Source organism: Ostrinia furnacalis, unplaced genomic scaffold, assembly GCF_004193835.3.
Source record: "Ostrinia furnacalis isolate ACB-3 unplaced genomic scaffold, ASM419383v2 OfSCF0696, whole genome shotgun sequence".
Lineage (NCBI taxonomy): Eukaryota > Metazoa > Arthropoda > Insecta > Lepidoptera > Crambidae > Ostrinia > Ostrinia furnacalis.
The window spans coordinates 177443-191849 of NW_021130935.1; the positions used below are offsets into that span (position 1 = coordinate 177443).

The 14407-nt window shown below is 42.0% G+C and overlaps 1 protein-coding gene across 1 annotated transcript in view; it reads right to left on the bottom strand.

The window, feature by feature from the left end:
* Positions 1-14407, bottom strand: part of ssp3 (short spindle 3) — an 89863-nt gene that overhangs the window by 48242 nt on the left and 27214 nt on the right. Inside the window, exons 13-14 of the mRNA XM_028300160.1 lie at positions 13338-13458; positions 3170-3299 (exon numbers count right to left, since the gene is read on the bottom strand). Coding sequence (XP_028155961.1) covers positions 3170-3299; positions 13338-13458 — 251 coding nt within the window. The remainder of the gene's footprint in view (positions 1-3169; positions 3300-13337; positions 13459-14407) is intronic.

Below are 14407 nucleotides of genomic sequence, written 5' to 3' on the forward strand. Positions count from 1 at the left end.
GGTATGCCCCTGTTGACCAGCTGCCCAGCTCAAGATCTGGCCTTTCCTTTGTGGTCTTCACACCCTGGAGGAGCACAGCACAATTCCGGGGCCACTAAGATACAGCCTTTCAGATGCTGTGACTTCCTAGAGACAAATGTTACCTGATGATGGTATGCGCCTTGTTCATGGCAGCGCAGTGGCTGACCAGCTCTTGACCAGTCTTGCCCTCTTCCTTCGTCTCCTCGTAGACCCTGGTGGAGCACAGCACCGAGTCTAGGGCCACTGAGACACAGCCTTTCAGCTGCTTATAACTTTCTAGTGACAAATAGTACCTGATGATGGTATGCCCCTGTTGACCAGCTGACCAGTTTGCGGCAAGTCTTTCGTTTTTCCTTCGTCTCCTCGTAGACCAAGTCCAGAATCACAGAGAGGAAGCCCCTCAGATGCTTGGAGTTCTAGTGAGAAATGGTACCTGATGATGGTATGCTCCTGTTGACTAGCTTACCGTTTTGCAGCAATTCTTGTCCTCTGCCTTTGTCTCTAACAACCTGGTAGAACACAGCACCAAGTCTAGAGAGACTGGTACATAGCCTCTCAACTGCTTGGCAAGTTTTCAGCAAACTAACAAATGTTACCTGATAAAGGTATACGCCCTGTTGACCAGCTTACCAGTCTTGCTTTTTCCTTTGTCTCTCTATACCCTGAAGGAGCACGGCACAGAGTTCAGTCCCTAAGACACAATCTCTCAGCTTCTGACAAGTTATTAGCAACAAATGTTAACTAATAATGGTGTGCCCCTGTTGACCAGCTGAGCAGGTCACGACCAGTCTTATCCTTTTCCTGTCTCTTTAAACCCCTGGTGGAGCACAGTACAGAATCCAGGGCCACAGAGTCAGTCATTAGCCTTAAGAATTCTAATGGCAAGTGTTACCTGATGATAGTATGCGCCTTGTTCATAGCAGCGCAGTGGCTGACCAGCTCCTGACCAGTCTTGCCCTCTTCCTTCGTCTCCTCGTACACCCTGGTGGAGCACAGCACTAAGCCCAGCAACATTGAGAGCCAGATTTTCATCTGCTTGGAGTTCTAGTGACAAATGTTTCCTGACGATGGTATACTCCTGTTGAACAGCTGACCAGCTTGAAGCAAGTCTTCTCCTGACTTTGTCTCTAAAACCCTGGTAGAGCTGCACCAAGTCTAGAGTCACTGGTATACAGTATCAGAGATACCTGATGATGGTGTACCTACTCCTGTTGACCAGCTCACCAGCTCACGATCTTTCCCTTTTCCTTTTGTCTCCTTACACCCCGGAGGAGCATAGCACAATTTCAGGGCCTTTGAAATACAGCTTGACTTCCTAGTAGAGACATTGTTACCTGTTGAGATGATGGTGTGCTCCTCTTAAGGACCGAGCCTAGAATCAATGGAACTCAGTTTCTCACATTCCTTGGCTTCTTAGTGACAAATGTTAAGTACCTGATGATGGTATGCGCCTTGTTCATGGCAGCGCAGTGGCTGACCAGCTCTTGACCAGTCTTGCCCTCTTCCTTCGTCTCCTCGTAGACCCTGGTGGAGCACAGCACCGAGTCCAGGGCCACTGAGACACAGCCTTTCAGCTGCTAACAAGATTCTAGTGACAAATAGTACCTGATGATGGTATGCCCCTGTTGACCAGCTGACCAGTTTGCGGCAAGTCTTTCCTTTCTCCTTCGTCTCCTCGTAGACCAAGTCCAGAATCACAGAGAAGAAGCCCCTCAGATTCTGAAGTTTTTAGTGAGAAATGGTACCTGATGATGGTATGCTCCTGTTGACTAGCTTACCGTTTTGCAGCAATTCTTGTCCTCTGCCTTTGTCTCTAACACCCTGGTAGAACACAGCACCAATTCTAGAGTCATTGGTACATAGGCTCTCTGCTTGGCAAGTTTTCAGCAAACTAACAAATGTTACCTGATAAAGATATACGCCCTGTTGACCAGCTTACCAGCTCACGACCAGTCTTGCTTTTTCCTTTGTCTCTTTATACCCTGAAGGAGCACGGCACAGAGTTCAGTCCCTAAGACACAATCTCTCAGCTTCTGACAAGTTATTAGCAACAAATGTTAACTAATAATGGTGTGCCCCTGTTGACCAGCTGAGCAGGTCACGACCAGTCTTGCCCTTTTCCTTTTTCTCTTTAGACCCTGGAGGAGCACAGCACAGAATCCAGGGCCACAGAGTCAGTCATTAGCCTTAAGAATTCTAATGGCAAGTATTACCTGATGATAGTATGCGCCTTGTTCATAGCAGCGCAGTGGCTGACCAGCTCCTGGCCAGTCTTGCCCTCTTCCTTCGTCTCCTCGTAGACCCTGGTGGAGCACAGCACTAAGCCCAGCGACATTGAGAGCCAGATTTTCAGCTACTTGGTGTTCTAGTGACAAGTGTTTCCTGACGATGGTATACTCCTGTTGACCAGCTGACCAGCTTGAAACAAATCTTCTCCTGTCTTTGTCTCTAAAACCCTGGTAAAGCTGCTCCAAGTCTAGAGTCACTGGTATACAGTATCAGACACCTGATGATGGTGTACTCCTGTTGCCTAGCTGCCCAGGTCACGACCAGTCTTGCCCTTTCCTTTGTCTCTTTAAACCCTGGAGGAGCACAACACAGAGTCCAGGCTTCTAAGAATTCTAGTATTCTAATGGTAAATGTTACCTGATGATGGTATGCGCCTTGTTCATAGCAGCGCAGTGGCTGACCAGCTCCTGGCCAGTCTTTCCCTCTTCCTTCGTCTCCTCGTCCAACCTGGTGGAGCACAGCACTGAGAGGCAGTAGCAAAGTTGCTTGGAGTTCTAGTGACAAATAGTACCTGATGGTATCCCCCTGTTGACCAGCTGACCAGTTTGCGGCAAGTCTTTCCTTTTTCTTTCGTCTCCTCGTAGACCAAGTCCAGAATTACAGAGAGGAAGCCCCTCAGATGCTTGGAGTTCTAGTGACAAATTATACCTGATGATGGTATGCCCCTGTTGACCAGCTCACCAGCTCACGATCTTTCCCCTTTCCTTTGTCTCCTTACACCCTGGAGGAGCATATGACAATTCCAGGGCCACTGAGATACAGCCTCTCAGATGCTGTGACTTTCTAGAGACAAATGTTAGGTACCTGATGATGGTATGCGCCTTGTTCATAGCAGCGCAGTGGCTGACCAGCTCTTGACCAGTCTTGCCCTCTTCCTTGGTCTCCTCGTAGACCCTGGTGGAGCACAGCACCGAGTCCAGTGCCACTGAGAGGCAGTCGCACAGTTGCTTGGCGAGCTCTAGTTCTCTGTAGTCGTTCATGTTCTTTTCCTGAGAAAAGTTGAGATTTTTAGCTAAAAGAAATAAACGCTGGATTAAGAAAGAGAAAGGGTCAGCCTGGAGCTTCATGGGGATTATATCCTGACAAAAATAATAATAATAATAAATACTCTTTATTGTACACCACATAAAAAGAAATAGAAAAAATACTGAAATAAAAAGACAAAAATGTTTCAAATTTTTATTTTTCCTGGCAGGTAGCTGATGATATGAAGAATACTTGAGACTACGGTTTTTGCAAACAGTTAAAAGCCCTGATATTGTGAAAAAATCCTGTACCGCAGACTACTAAGGTAGTATTTCGATAATAAGATCGATGTAATCAGGTCTTTAGGGTAGGACTCTTTCACGTATGTATTTATGTCTTTATGTCTTTATAGCTTAGTGATTTTAAAAAATCCCAGACAAGCGAAAGAACATGAATTCTCTCTGAGTCAGTCGTTTATTTTAAGAAACAATCATGCTAGAGATATAAATAAGTAGCATTATAAATAATCCTCAATAACTATCTTTAACTGGACTGTTTATTATTGTTACGGTAACTGAAAATACTTTTATCACAATTCAACAATACGTGAATCCATTTGCAATAAAAATAACTACAATTTAAGCGTCCATTACTTAGATCAAATTATACAATGAAATGGAACACTTTAATAGAAAAACAAAGACAATTTAATACTATTTAAAATGTTTTAATAAACGTCGAATCCCAAACATCTATATGGAATCATTCGTCGAAACAATTTTTAAAATTCCAGAAACACAATTTGTACTGATCATAGGGTTGTCTGATGCAGGTATCTTGGATAGGATGTTTGTCTTGAAGACCAAAAAACATGAAACTCTTTTCCTTCTTAGATAACTGGAGCAAAAGAGGCACTTCTTCATATTGTGGTTTGTTACAGGTTGCAAACCTAATTGATATCTGGATTTACAACAGCGACAACTACCGAAACGGGACTATTCCCACCTCTCTTTCCCACCGCTGCAACTCCTGTGTAGAAAGGATCTACAGCTTGACCGTCAATAAAACCCAACCAATGAAGGTCAAGTCTGTCCGTGGTGCATATCTTTTTCATAAAGGTTACTAAACCTTTGTTTGTCATCTGTCATCCGCTTTGCAACGACAACTACTGAAAGCGCTTTAACACTCCAACCCGACTCGGTATTACAAATCATATCTACTTTCGGTAAATCTGATTTATTCAAGCCAGTAAAGTCCTTACTGAACTGGAATTTATACAATAGAATAGATCTCAAAATCTAATATGTGTTTAATTGACAGTAAAACTACGTTTATAGTTTCTGTGGAATTAATAGGCAAATGTTTTGGCGAACTAAAGACGTCACAACTCGTAAAAATTATGTACTATTTATGTTACTTACGTCCCAAGTACATAAGTAAACACATTTAAAATCAGTAAAACAAACGTACATATTTTCAGTGCGGCAACCCTACGCCATCAACCATTAGGTGCGGAACCACCGTGTAGCGAGGTGGCACTCACACAGACGTGTATGGGCGCCGCCCGACGCCATTAGGCGGGCGGAGCGTTCGCTAGGGCGAGTGCACTCGACTGCTGGATATTAAAACTAGCAGTAACTCTGATCAACATCAGTTTATTTAGTTTCCACCTTATACAGAAGCTAAAAGTTGCACAGCGTGCCATGGTCGAGGGCTATGCTCGGTGTTTCTTTACGAGATCGAATCAGAAATGAGGAGATCCGTAAACGAACTAAAGTCGCTGACATAGAACGACGGATTAACAAGCTGAAGTACCAATGGGCAGGGCACATAGTACGCAGATCCAATAGGGCAGAAGAAGGCCAATGGGGCAGCAAGGTTCTGGAATGGAGGCCGCGTACCGGAAAACGCAGCGTGAGACGTCATGGGGAAGGCCTTTGTTGAGCAGTGGACGTCCTATGGCTGAAATGATGATGATGAAATGCTACTAGAGTTGCTGCTAGTTTATAACAAAGCGGTCCCTGATCCAGAAATGGTTTGGATCCACTGCCTTAGATGTACCGATACCTTATAAAGACTGCGAGAAGGCGCTAGATGTGGGCCCCTTCCAAATCGGCCGTTCAAGAAATCATCGGAGGAGATATGAATTAGTTAAGTGAGTCAGAAACCTGTGAATATTTAGGTTTTCCTGATCCCAAATGAAAAATAGCGCCCACCTCAAAACTATGACACCTAAAATTGACATAGCGATCGTAATCGCTATCACCTTGAAGGCGACCGCCCGCTAATTTCCATGCGGATTCCACCACATCATAAGGAAGCGATGTGGCGCCTTATCGTCCGATATCTCGGATCCGGCTCGTTTGCGGTAAAATTCGCGCTCGCGGTGACATAAACCGCCATTTTAATATCTGCCGCGTTACAAAATTGGAGTTAAGGGGTCGCGTACACTCATAATTTCAGCCTAAAGACGTCGCGTTCGCCTTAAGGTAGTCCATAACATTATTTTATCCAAAGAATGCAGCATTATTGGTCCTATAGAATAAAAGAGCGCTCTACACTACATTTGATTAGAAGTCAATAAACTTATTTACACCAAATCAGAGCCACCTGCTTGATGGACTGACGACTTCACTTTCGGTTGAAAGATGAATGATTTAACTATTTACTCTAATCGATTCTGCTACATAAATGACCTACTGAAAGAATTACAGCTGTTTTAGGATTACGGAGTCTCCATCTAGTATTCAACTTTTAACTCATCAAGAAACAATGAACGGCTTAATACATACATAAATATCCCCTGAACAACCGCTATAAGTGTTCTTTGACCCTAAACTTTATAGTTCGCTATTAAAAACAGATTATTGAAACGCACGCCGACGGTGCCATGTTTTTATCTTTCGTTATCTCTGGCGCTATCTTTTTTCTTTTCTCATAAATCTCTTACTTTATGGTCGGTCAGGAGCAACATTGTCCAGATAGCATCTTGGACTTTGTGAATCAGTTCTAAATGAATCACATTAGTGGCATGGAAGCGTGAAATATCCGACTTATATTGCATAATAAGCATTGTAAAAATCGTTACTATGGCGATATTAGTCTGAATGAAAATGACAAAAAAGGTCATGTATTTTTATCCACAAGAATAGTGAAAATAATAAGCACTGTGTACCTTTATACGCGTTATGTCTGTCGTAATTTGCAAAACCAATGTAGAGTTTGATCATTGATGCACTGGCGAATAGACTACAGAACATCAAATTACGAAAATTATTAAAATAGAGGATAGTGATCCTGTTTTTTTAATAATTGTTCACAAACTGAGTCAGTCACGACCACGAGGTTATGGCTAAAAATGTACCTATTTCCATCATCATTTCAGCCAATGGCAGTTCACTGTTGAACCTCGTAAGGTCCCATAAAAATGCCAGAAGACTTCCTCCCACTTTTTAATGCAACCACTGCCAGCCTTCTTGAAGTTACCAACATTGTTACTTCATAAATCATGCAACACATAATAACGCCCGTGTTCACAAACATTACTATGAGGTCTCACAGTGTGCGAGTGACACACGAACCAATCACAGAGCTCTGTTCAACGCTGTGCGTTCGATTTGCTGCTTCACTTATCAAGCATCGTTTGTGAATACGGACGTAAGTCTCATTTCTTTTTTTCATAAGATAATCTTTCTTTCATAAGATAATAATAGCACTAAATTACACATGACTCCTTCCAATGTTACAGACCGTGTTGCTAACTGCGCCAGTTTTATTTTTAAAAGTCGATATTATTCCAAATATTTATTTGGCGAGCAACCTCCGGCCTCGTTTCGGCTGTTTTTAAAAACCAATCACCTAAACCAGCCAATTTAGTACCTCGAAAGGTATGTCAGTCCGCGTATCACACCGCCGGAAAGTTACGAGGTCAAGCCAATTGTTTTGGGGTTCCGTATGTAAAATGAAATGCATAAAATTAATTAATTTTCAGACTACTTTTAATCTCAATAAAATCCATTTGACTTGGCTTTCAAAGATCACTTTTACATGACCCACCATATTTTTTTAACACTAACCGCCCTACTGCTTAAAGATAACAATATTGGGCCAGTGCTGAAATTCATGCCGTACCTCCATAAAATAAAATAAATGCAAGTTATTTCTAGTACCCATAGTACACGCTTTGCTTAGTTTGGAACTAGAGGACGCAGTATAAAATGTCCAAGGATATTTTATTAATTAATTTTATAAAAAATAATAATATAGAGATGCGGAACCAATCAAACAAATAAGCAACTCACACTCACACCTACTTATTTTATTTCGATCCTTTATATTTCCGTTAACGACTGCAGAATTTGTAAACGCTCGGATCGCCTAATTAGAGAGACAAAATTATATTTTTAATGCCCTCAACGCGATATACAATAAAATCTCAGCGCTATAACCCGCTGTTAAATTTTTTTATATTACTTTTATGCGTACAGTAGCATTTTAAAGGTCACTGTAAAGGTTACAGTTACTTTCTAATTTTGAAGATCCAAATAACTGGGTAATCTTCGGTTCGCGTGTTCATATCGAATTAAACCACCAATAAGTTTGTAATTAAAACAGTAATAAACACGACTCCTTAACAAAGGCGTCCAGGGCTTGCACTACATAGTAGAGGTAAGTAATAAAAGTTTTCCTAACTGCTAAATAAACCAATTTATTAAGCTCTAGTGAACTTTGTCAGTGTAACATGATGGAATGATTGGGGCTGTAAACCTTAACTACATAGGAACTGGATACGAGTATGTTACCTCCAACTACCGAAACACAAAACTGCTGTTAACATTATTAGATAAAATCGTGGTAACTCGCCTGGCGGACATGCAACAATCCCTACCACCAGTTAGGAATAGCATAAAAAAATGGAGAATGAGCTACCCACGGGCTGGAAGACGTAGCGTGGGCAGGCCTCCTACTAGGTGGACCGACGATCTGGTGAAGGTCGCGGGAAGAGCCTGGATGCGGGCAGCGCAGGACCGTTCATTGTGGAAAACCTTGGGGGAGGCCTTTGTCCAGCAGTGGACGTCATTTGGCTGAAACGACGAGCTACCCGGTATTACAGGAGAAACATCAGTGTAGTCACATAATAATGATGATGCTGGATGAGAGCTTATGTCATTTTGTTGTTTAATATCAATGAAATAAATAAGTGTAACGTAAATAAGTAAGAACCCAGCCTCTTATTCAGACCTAACACCTGTACAATAGGCAGGAGGTACTGATGCCTCATCACAGTTCTCTTCTATCAATCGGTGAGCAGCTAGGCAGAAGGTAAGTATTAATGTTTTATCATAGTACCTACTTATCTATTTATCTATTTTCAGTTGGGCAAGTGCGGTGGTGCGCTACAACGCGCGCTAAGCATTAGCGTTGCTTTTAGGGCACCCACCCACTCAGCCGCCGACGACGCAGGGTTGCCACAAACCTTTTACCGCTACCAATTTTAGAAATGTTCAAATAAATATGGAAATATGCGACAACAGATACATCCCGTCTGGCTAGCATGGGGGTGTAGGGTAAATCCTTTATTTGCTTATAGTAAATTAGAGAGGGTCGTTTCCCTGTAGAAAATTATGATGATGACCAAAGGAAAATTCTATATTATTAATAACGGAGGAAACTTTGAACTAATTTTATGTGTTTCTGATTAAATTATTTGCTGGTTCCAAAACAATCAACTCTTGACTATTTCCCAGGACTATTCAAACTTCACTGGTCGAGTTTCATTGGCATATAACCTGTAGACTAGCTACACAGGAGTTGCAGTGGGAACGAGAAGTGGGATTAGTCCCTTATTGTGTACTTGTCAATTCTTCACAGTCATCATTTCAGCCACAGGACGTTCACTGCTGAACATAGGTTTGGATTATTTCCACATCGCCCGGTTGGTAGCGGCCCGCATTCGCCTTCCTGCTACCTTTATGAGATTGTTGGTCCACCTTGTGGGTGGACGTTCCACGCTGAGTTTTCGAGTACGTGGCCTCCACTCAAGAACCTCGCTGCCCCATCGGCCGTCGGTATTCATACTTCGCAATCGTATCAGAAAATGTTAACCGGTAAGTGCCAGCCCTGCCCTCCGTCAATTCCCGCGGTCTGCCGTTTCCGCCGGGAGTGCCGTATACCTAGTGTTTTGTGCCTCACACCTCCCTATGTACTCCGCTTTATATCGAAAGGCTGTCTCCACACACCGCACTATATGCAGTACAATATCGTTGCGAACTGAATCTTCGAGACCGCGTATTTGACAAATAGCTCCCTTTTTGAAAACTAGATGGCGCTGTCTTGAGTTACAGCGCGCAATCGAAGTGTTTTTACATTTAATAAGTCTTTAAACATTAACAAAGGCTCTGGAATAAGTTGTCTTCGATGGGAGTGCCGTATACCTAGTGTTTTGTGCCTCACACCTCCCTATGTGCTCCGCTTTATATCGCAGGGCTGTCTCCACACACAACACAATAGATTACACTGACGTTATTTGACGCATATTGTAAATACGAATTTAATTTTTTGAAAACTAGATGGCGCTGTATCGAGTAATAACGCGGTGTCAAATATTTGTAGTCTAGATTGTTCCTAAAGATTTATAAACGCTCTGAATCCAAAGTATTAGTGTTTTGTGCCTCACACCTCCCTATGTACTTCGCTTTATATCGGAAGGCTGTCTCCACACACCGCACTATATGGAGTACAATATTGTTGCGAACTGAATCTTCGACTATGTGTATTTGACGAGTATCGTAGTTATAAGTTTCGCTTTTTGAAAACTAGATGGCGTTATCTTGAGTTATAACGCGGTATCAAAGTATTATTTAGGTAATCTAAAAGTTTTTTTTAAAAGTTATTCCATGATTTCGTCAGTATGCCTTCAATCAAAAACGAAAGCCACCTAACATCGACATCTCGGAGTTGCTTATTATAAATAAGGTTAAAAATAAGAAACTTTGCTGTGGTGTAAACACAGCTTTAGGCAAAGTAGAATGTGCATCGATTGACGTACGTTTCCATATAGAAATTGATAGAAAATATAAAGTATCGTAGAAGATACATAAACAACTAGCTGACCCGGCGAACTTTGTTTCGCCTTAATGGCAATAAATAAGCAGACTTTTTTTTTATTTCGAACGGGATAAAAAGTATCCTATGTCCTTCTCCTGGCTCTAAACTACCTCCCTGACAATTTTCAGCTAAATCGGTTCAGCCGTTCTTGAGTTATAAGTGGAGTAACTAACACGACTTTCTTTTATATATATAGATATGTATATCTGTATCATCCGATCTTGTTCAGGCGAAATTCCATTTCAGCACTTCTATACATACAAAGTCTCCTACTTGAAATCAAGCAAAAATGGTCTAAAATCTATAGTCTCATCTTTTGCCCACGGTTTCGTTCTATAGTTCAATAGTTCGTTATCCGTTCAATAGTTTTTTGCGTGAAAGAGTAACTAATACACATCCATACATCTACAATTTCGCATTCATAATATTAGCAGGATATCATTATTATCACTTGTCGTTAATACCTTGACAACTTTTGGTTAAAAATCTTTAATCTTGGCAAGCAAAAATTTTGTAAAAAAAAACAGTAAACCAAAGACAAACTTTTCCAACTGCCCTAACTTTAACACGTGACGTAACAAACCATCAAGCCATGATTGGCCGAACTACTTAGCTCGACTTGGCTAACTTTTTACCCTGTCGTAAAACAACAAGATTACAGTTGGGAAAAGGTTGACATCAAAACTAACGGCCGGAAAACGTCACTACCCCTTTCATTTTGACGGTAATTTGACGTAGAAGGGTAGAATCTTTATAGTTTTGGATAAAGAAATAACAATAAACTATGGATTTTATGGAAGAAGTTTTTTGTTGGAAAATGTTTTGGGAAAATTGATATTATGCATAAAAAAAAACAATTATTTTCAAATAAAATAACAACTGAAGTTGATGAAATTTCGTCTCATCTCCAGGACGGCTGGACTGATTTTATTAGAGCCGATAAAAATTAAGGTCCACGTACAAAATACGTATGATGTACCTACTATTTGTAGCCATTATCGCAATAAGATGTTCAGAAATCGAGGCCAAAGTTGTTAACGATATCATTATATCGCAAATTGTAAGTTTCCTTTTAATTTTTAAATAAAATGTAATTTTTCATACTGTTAGATAAAAAAACGCAATTTTGAAACTTGTAACGCCATCTATGAGAAACCTTAAAACTAATCCAGCACACTTGCAAGTGAGAACAGACAAAAAACATTAACAAGAATTTCACTACTCTGACACTAGATGGCGTTAATTTCAGTAGGTGCGAGTTGCTTTTCTACCCCTAGTAGTCTATCGAGTTTGGAACTAGATGGCGCTGTACAAAATTACAAAGAGTATTGTTTCATGACTTCAGCCCCCCTAGACAAGTTGCACTTTTTGATCAAATCGAAAATCGAATCCGTTATAAGTCCATACAAAAAAAGGCCTTTCCACCGTTTTTCGATTATAGATGACCCACGCTGAACTGTCCCACCAAACTCAATGACAGGGGGGCGCTACCATCGTTCAACTATATGGTTTCCAACATGACAAAAATCTGAACCAGCGATCCGGTATTAACGGTGGCGCCCCACTGTCAATGTCATCGACAGGACAGTCCAGTATTTTGGAACTATATAATGTGCACTTGGTTTATATCCACAGCAATAAACAACTAAATGACTTCTTGGCGGGAATCTGAAGCGTCATGTTAGCGGTTTTGTTTTATTTCCTCAAATTCGTGTTTGGGCGACTATTATTGTGTAATAATGGTGGATTATTAACCATTAAGTGTTCGTGAACGTGCATGAGTGTGGGCAAGTGAAGCAAAACAGTGCATCGTGATTCTTCTGGTTCTGTCAAGTTGTCCATAGGAGGTCTCAGTAAGGCACCACAACTTTACTGAGACTCAAGGGGTGGGAAGGGGTATCATCTATCATCCTTCATTATATCATTACTTGATCTCATTTTGTAACTCGTAATCACATAAATACTTGAAAATGGCACAAATCAAGTCGACCTCGACGTGTATTGCCAACATCATCAAAAAGAAGAAGAAGAAACAACTAAATGCCACTTGTAACATATTAATCTTCAGTACTAGATGGCGCTATATCACATATTCAATGTATTCAACTCACCAGCTGTTCGCTGAGCAGCGTGACGAGGTGCACGGTGGTGTTGGTAAATGGCTAAAGTCACTGTATAAAATCAAGGTTAGGCACTAAGCCTATAATTATTCTAATTTGGATGAAGAATCGGCCGATCCAAATTTAGATGATGAAAGCAATCGTTTCACGTCTTCGGAACTAGATGGCGCTATATCACAAGTTCAATGTATTCAACTCACCAGCTGTTCGCTGAGCAACATGATAAGGTGGACCGTGGAGTTGGTAAATAGCCCAAGCCTAGGGTAGGCACTAAATGGCTATTATTTCACGTCTTCGGCACTAGAAGACACTATGGAACATGATCAAGAATAAAGTTCAACGTCTTCAGCACTAGATGGCGTTGTATAAAGTATATTATCTCACCAGCTGTTCGCTGAGCAGCGTGACGAGGTGCACCGTGGTGTTGGTAAATGGCTAAAGAGTCACAGTATAAAGCCAAGGATAGGCGCTAAATGTCGCTTTATGAAAGTTATTCTTTCACGTTTTCGACACTAGAAGACACTGGAACATGACCAAGTTTTGTTCGACGTCTTCAACACTAGAAATGGTAAATAGCCCAAACCTAGGATAGGCCCTAAATGGCTATTGTTTCACGGTTTCAACACTAGATGGCGCTATATCACACATTCAATGTATTCAACTCACCAGCTGTTCGCTGAGCAGCGTGACGAGGTAGTGGACCGTGGAGTTGGTAAATAGCCCAAGCCTAGGAATCTTATCCTATCCTAGGCTAGGATAGGCACTAAATGGCTATTGTTTCACGGTTTCAACACTAGATGGCGCTATATCGCATTTTCAATGTATTCAACTCACCAGCTGTTCGCTGAGCAGCGTGACGAGGTGGACCGTGGTGTTGGTGGTAAGAAGGTAGGCGGCGCTGACGGCGCAGCCGCCTACTACCCGCGACACCACCGTCACCGCTGTCGCCAGCAGCCTGGGAACACAAATTGGGTAAGATAATGAGTTCTTCTTCTTCTTATTCGTTACGCTCCTGGCAGAGCGGTCGTGGTCACGTTGAGGCGTTGTTCACATCGGTTGTATAGTCTGGTCCGTGAGCACGTAGAATTTTGTCCAATGACCCCTAGCTACCCATCCTTATCGCTCGCGCGTAATTATGTTGCTGTCGCGCTCGCATACTCACTGCGGGTGCCAGTCGCACAGTCGCGACAGCAACATAATTACGCGCGAGCGATAAGGATGGGTAGCTAGGGGTCATTGGACAAAATTCTACGTGCTCACGGACCGGGCTTTAGAGGCGGATACAACTCTCCGCACGATCTCCCGCCATCTCTCTCTATTGGCAGACTGTCTGGTGCAGTCACATACGGTGTCACTGCTGATTTAACTTGGTCGGTCGAGCGCATTGGTGACCTGCCACGCGATCGCGTGCGCAAGATATAGAGTTATTTTAGCACAATAACGACGTGTGATGGCGTGCCGATTTCTGTCCGGATCAGCGTCGGGCCGGTTCGGGCAGAAATCGACTCGTCGACGTGCACGAGCCGACTTTCAGTCACCGAAATCTGAGGGTTTCCTCAATGAGGGCTGTCGTTTTTATACTTGATAGTTGGCAGCAGTGGCGCGTGACAGTCTGGTGAATGCTAAAACAGTGACGTCAACTAGTGAGCGCTAAAACGATAGCCTTCATTACGATCGCCATTGGCGAGTAAAATAATCTTGATCGAAAACGACTCCAAAAAAGCAAAATTAAGTATTGAATCACCCAATTTGCTTCGAACGGTCTTAAAAACTAAATGAGTAATGAAGATTAATAAAAAATGGTCTCATTTTTAAGGTTAAAGTATAAGCCTAGGCGCAGACCGTCGATTTTTAGTTGGCCGATAGTTTAGTCGGGCACTTAACAGTATGGGCATGTATGGAAG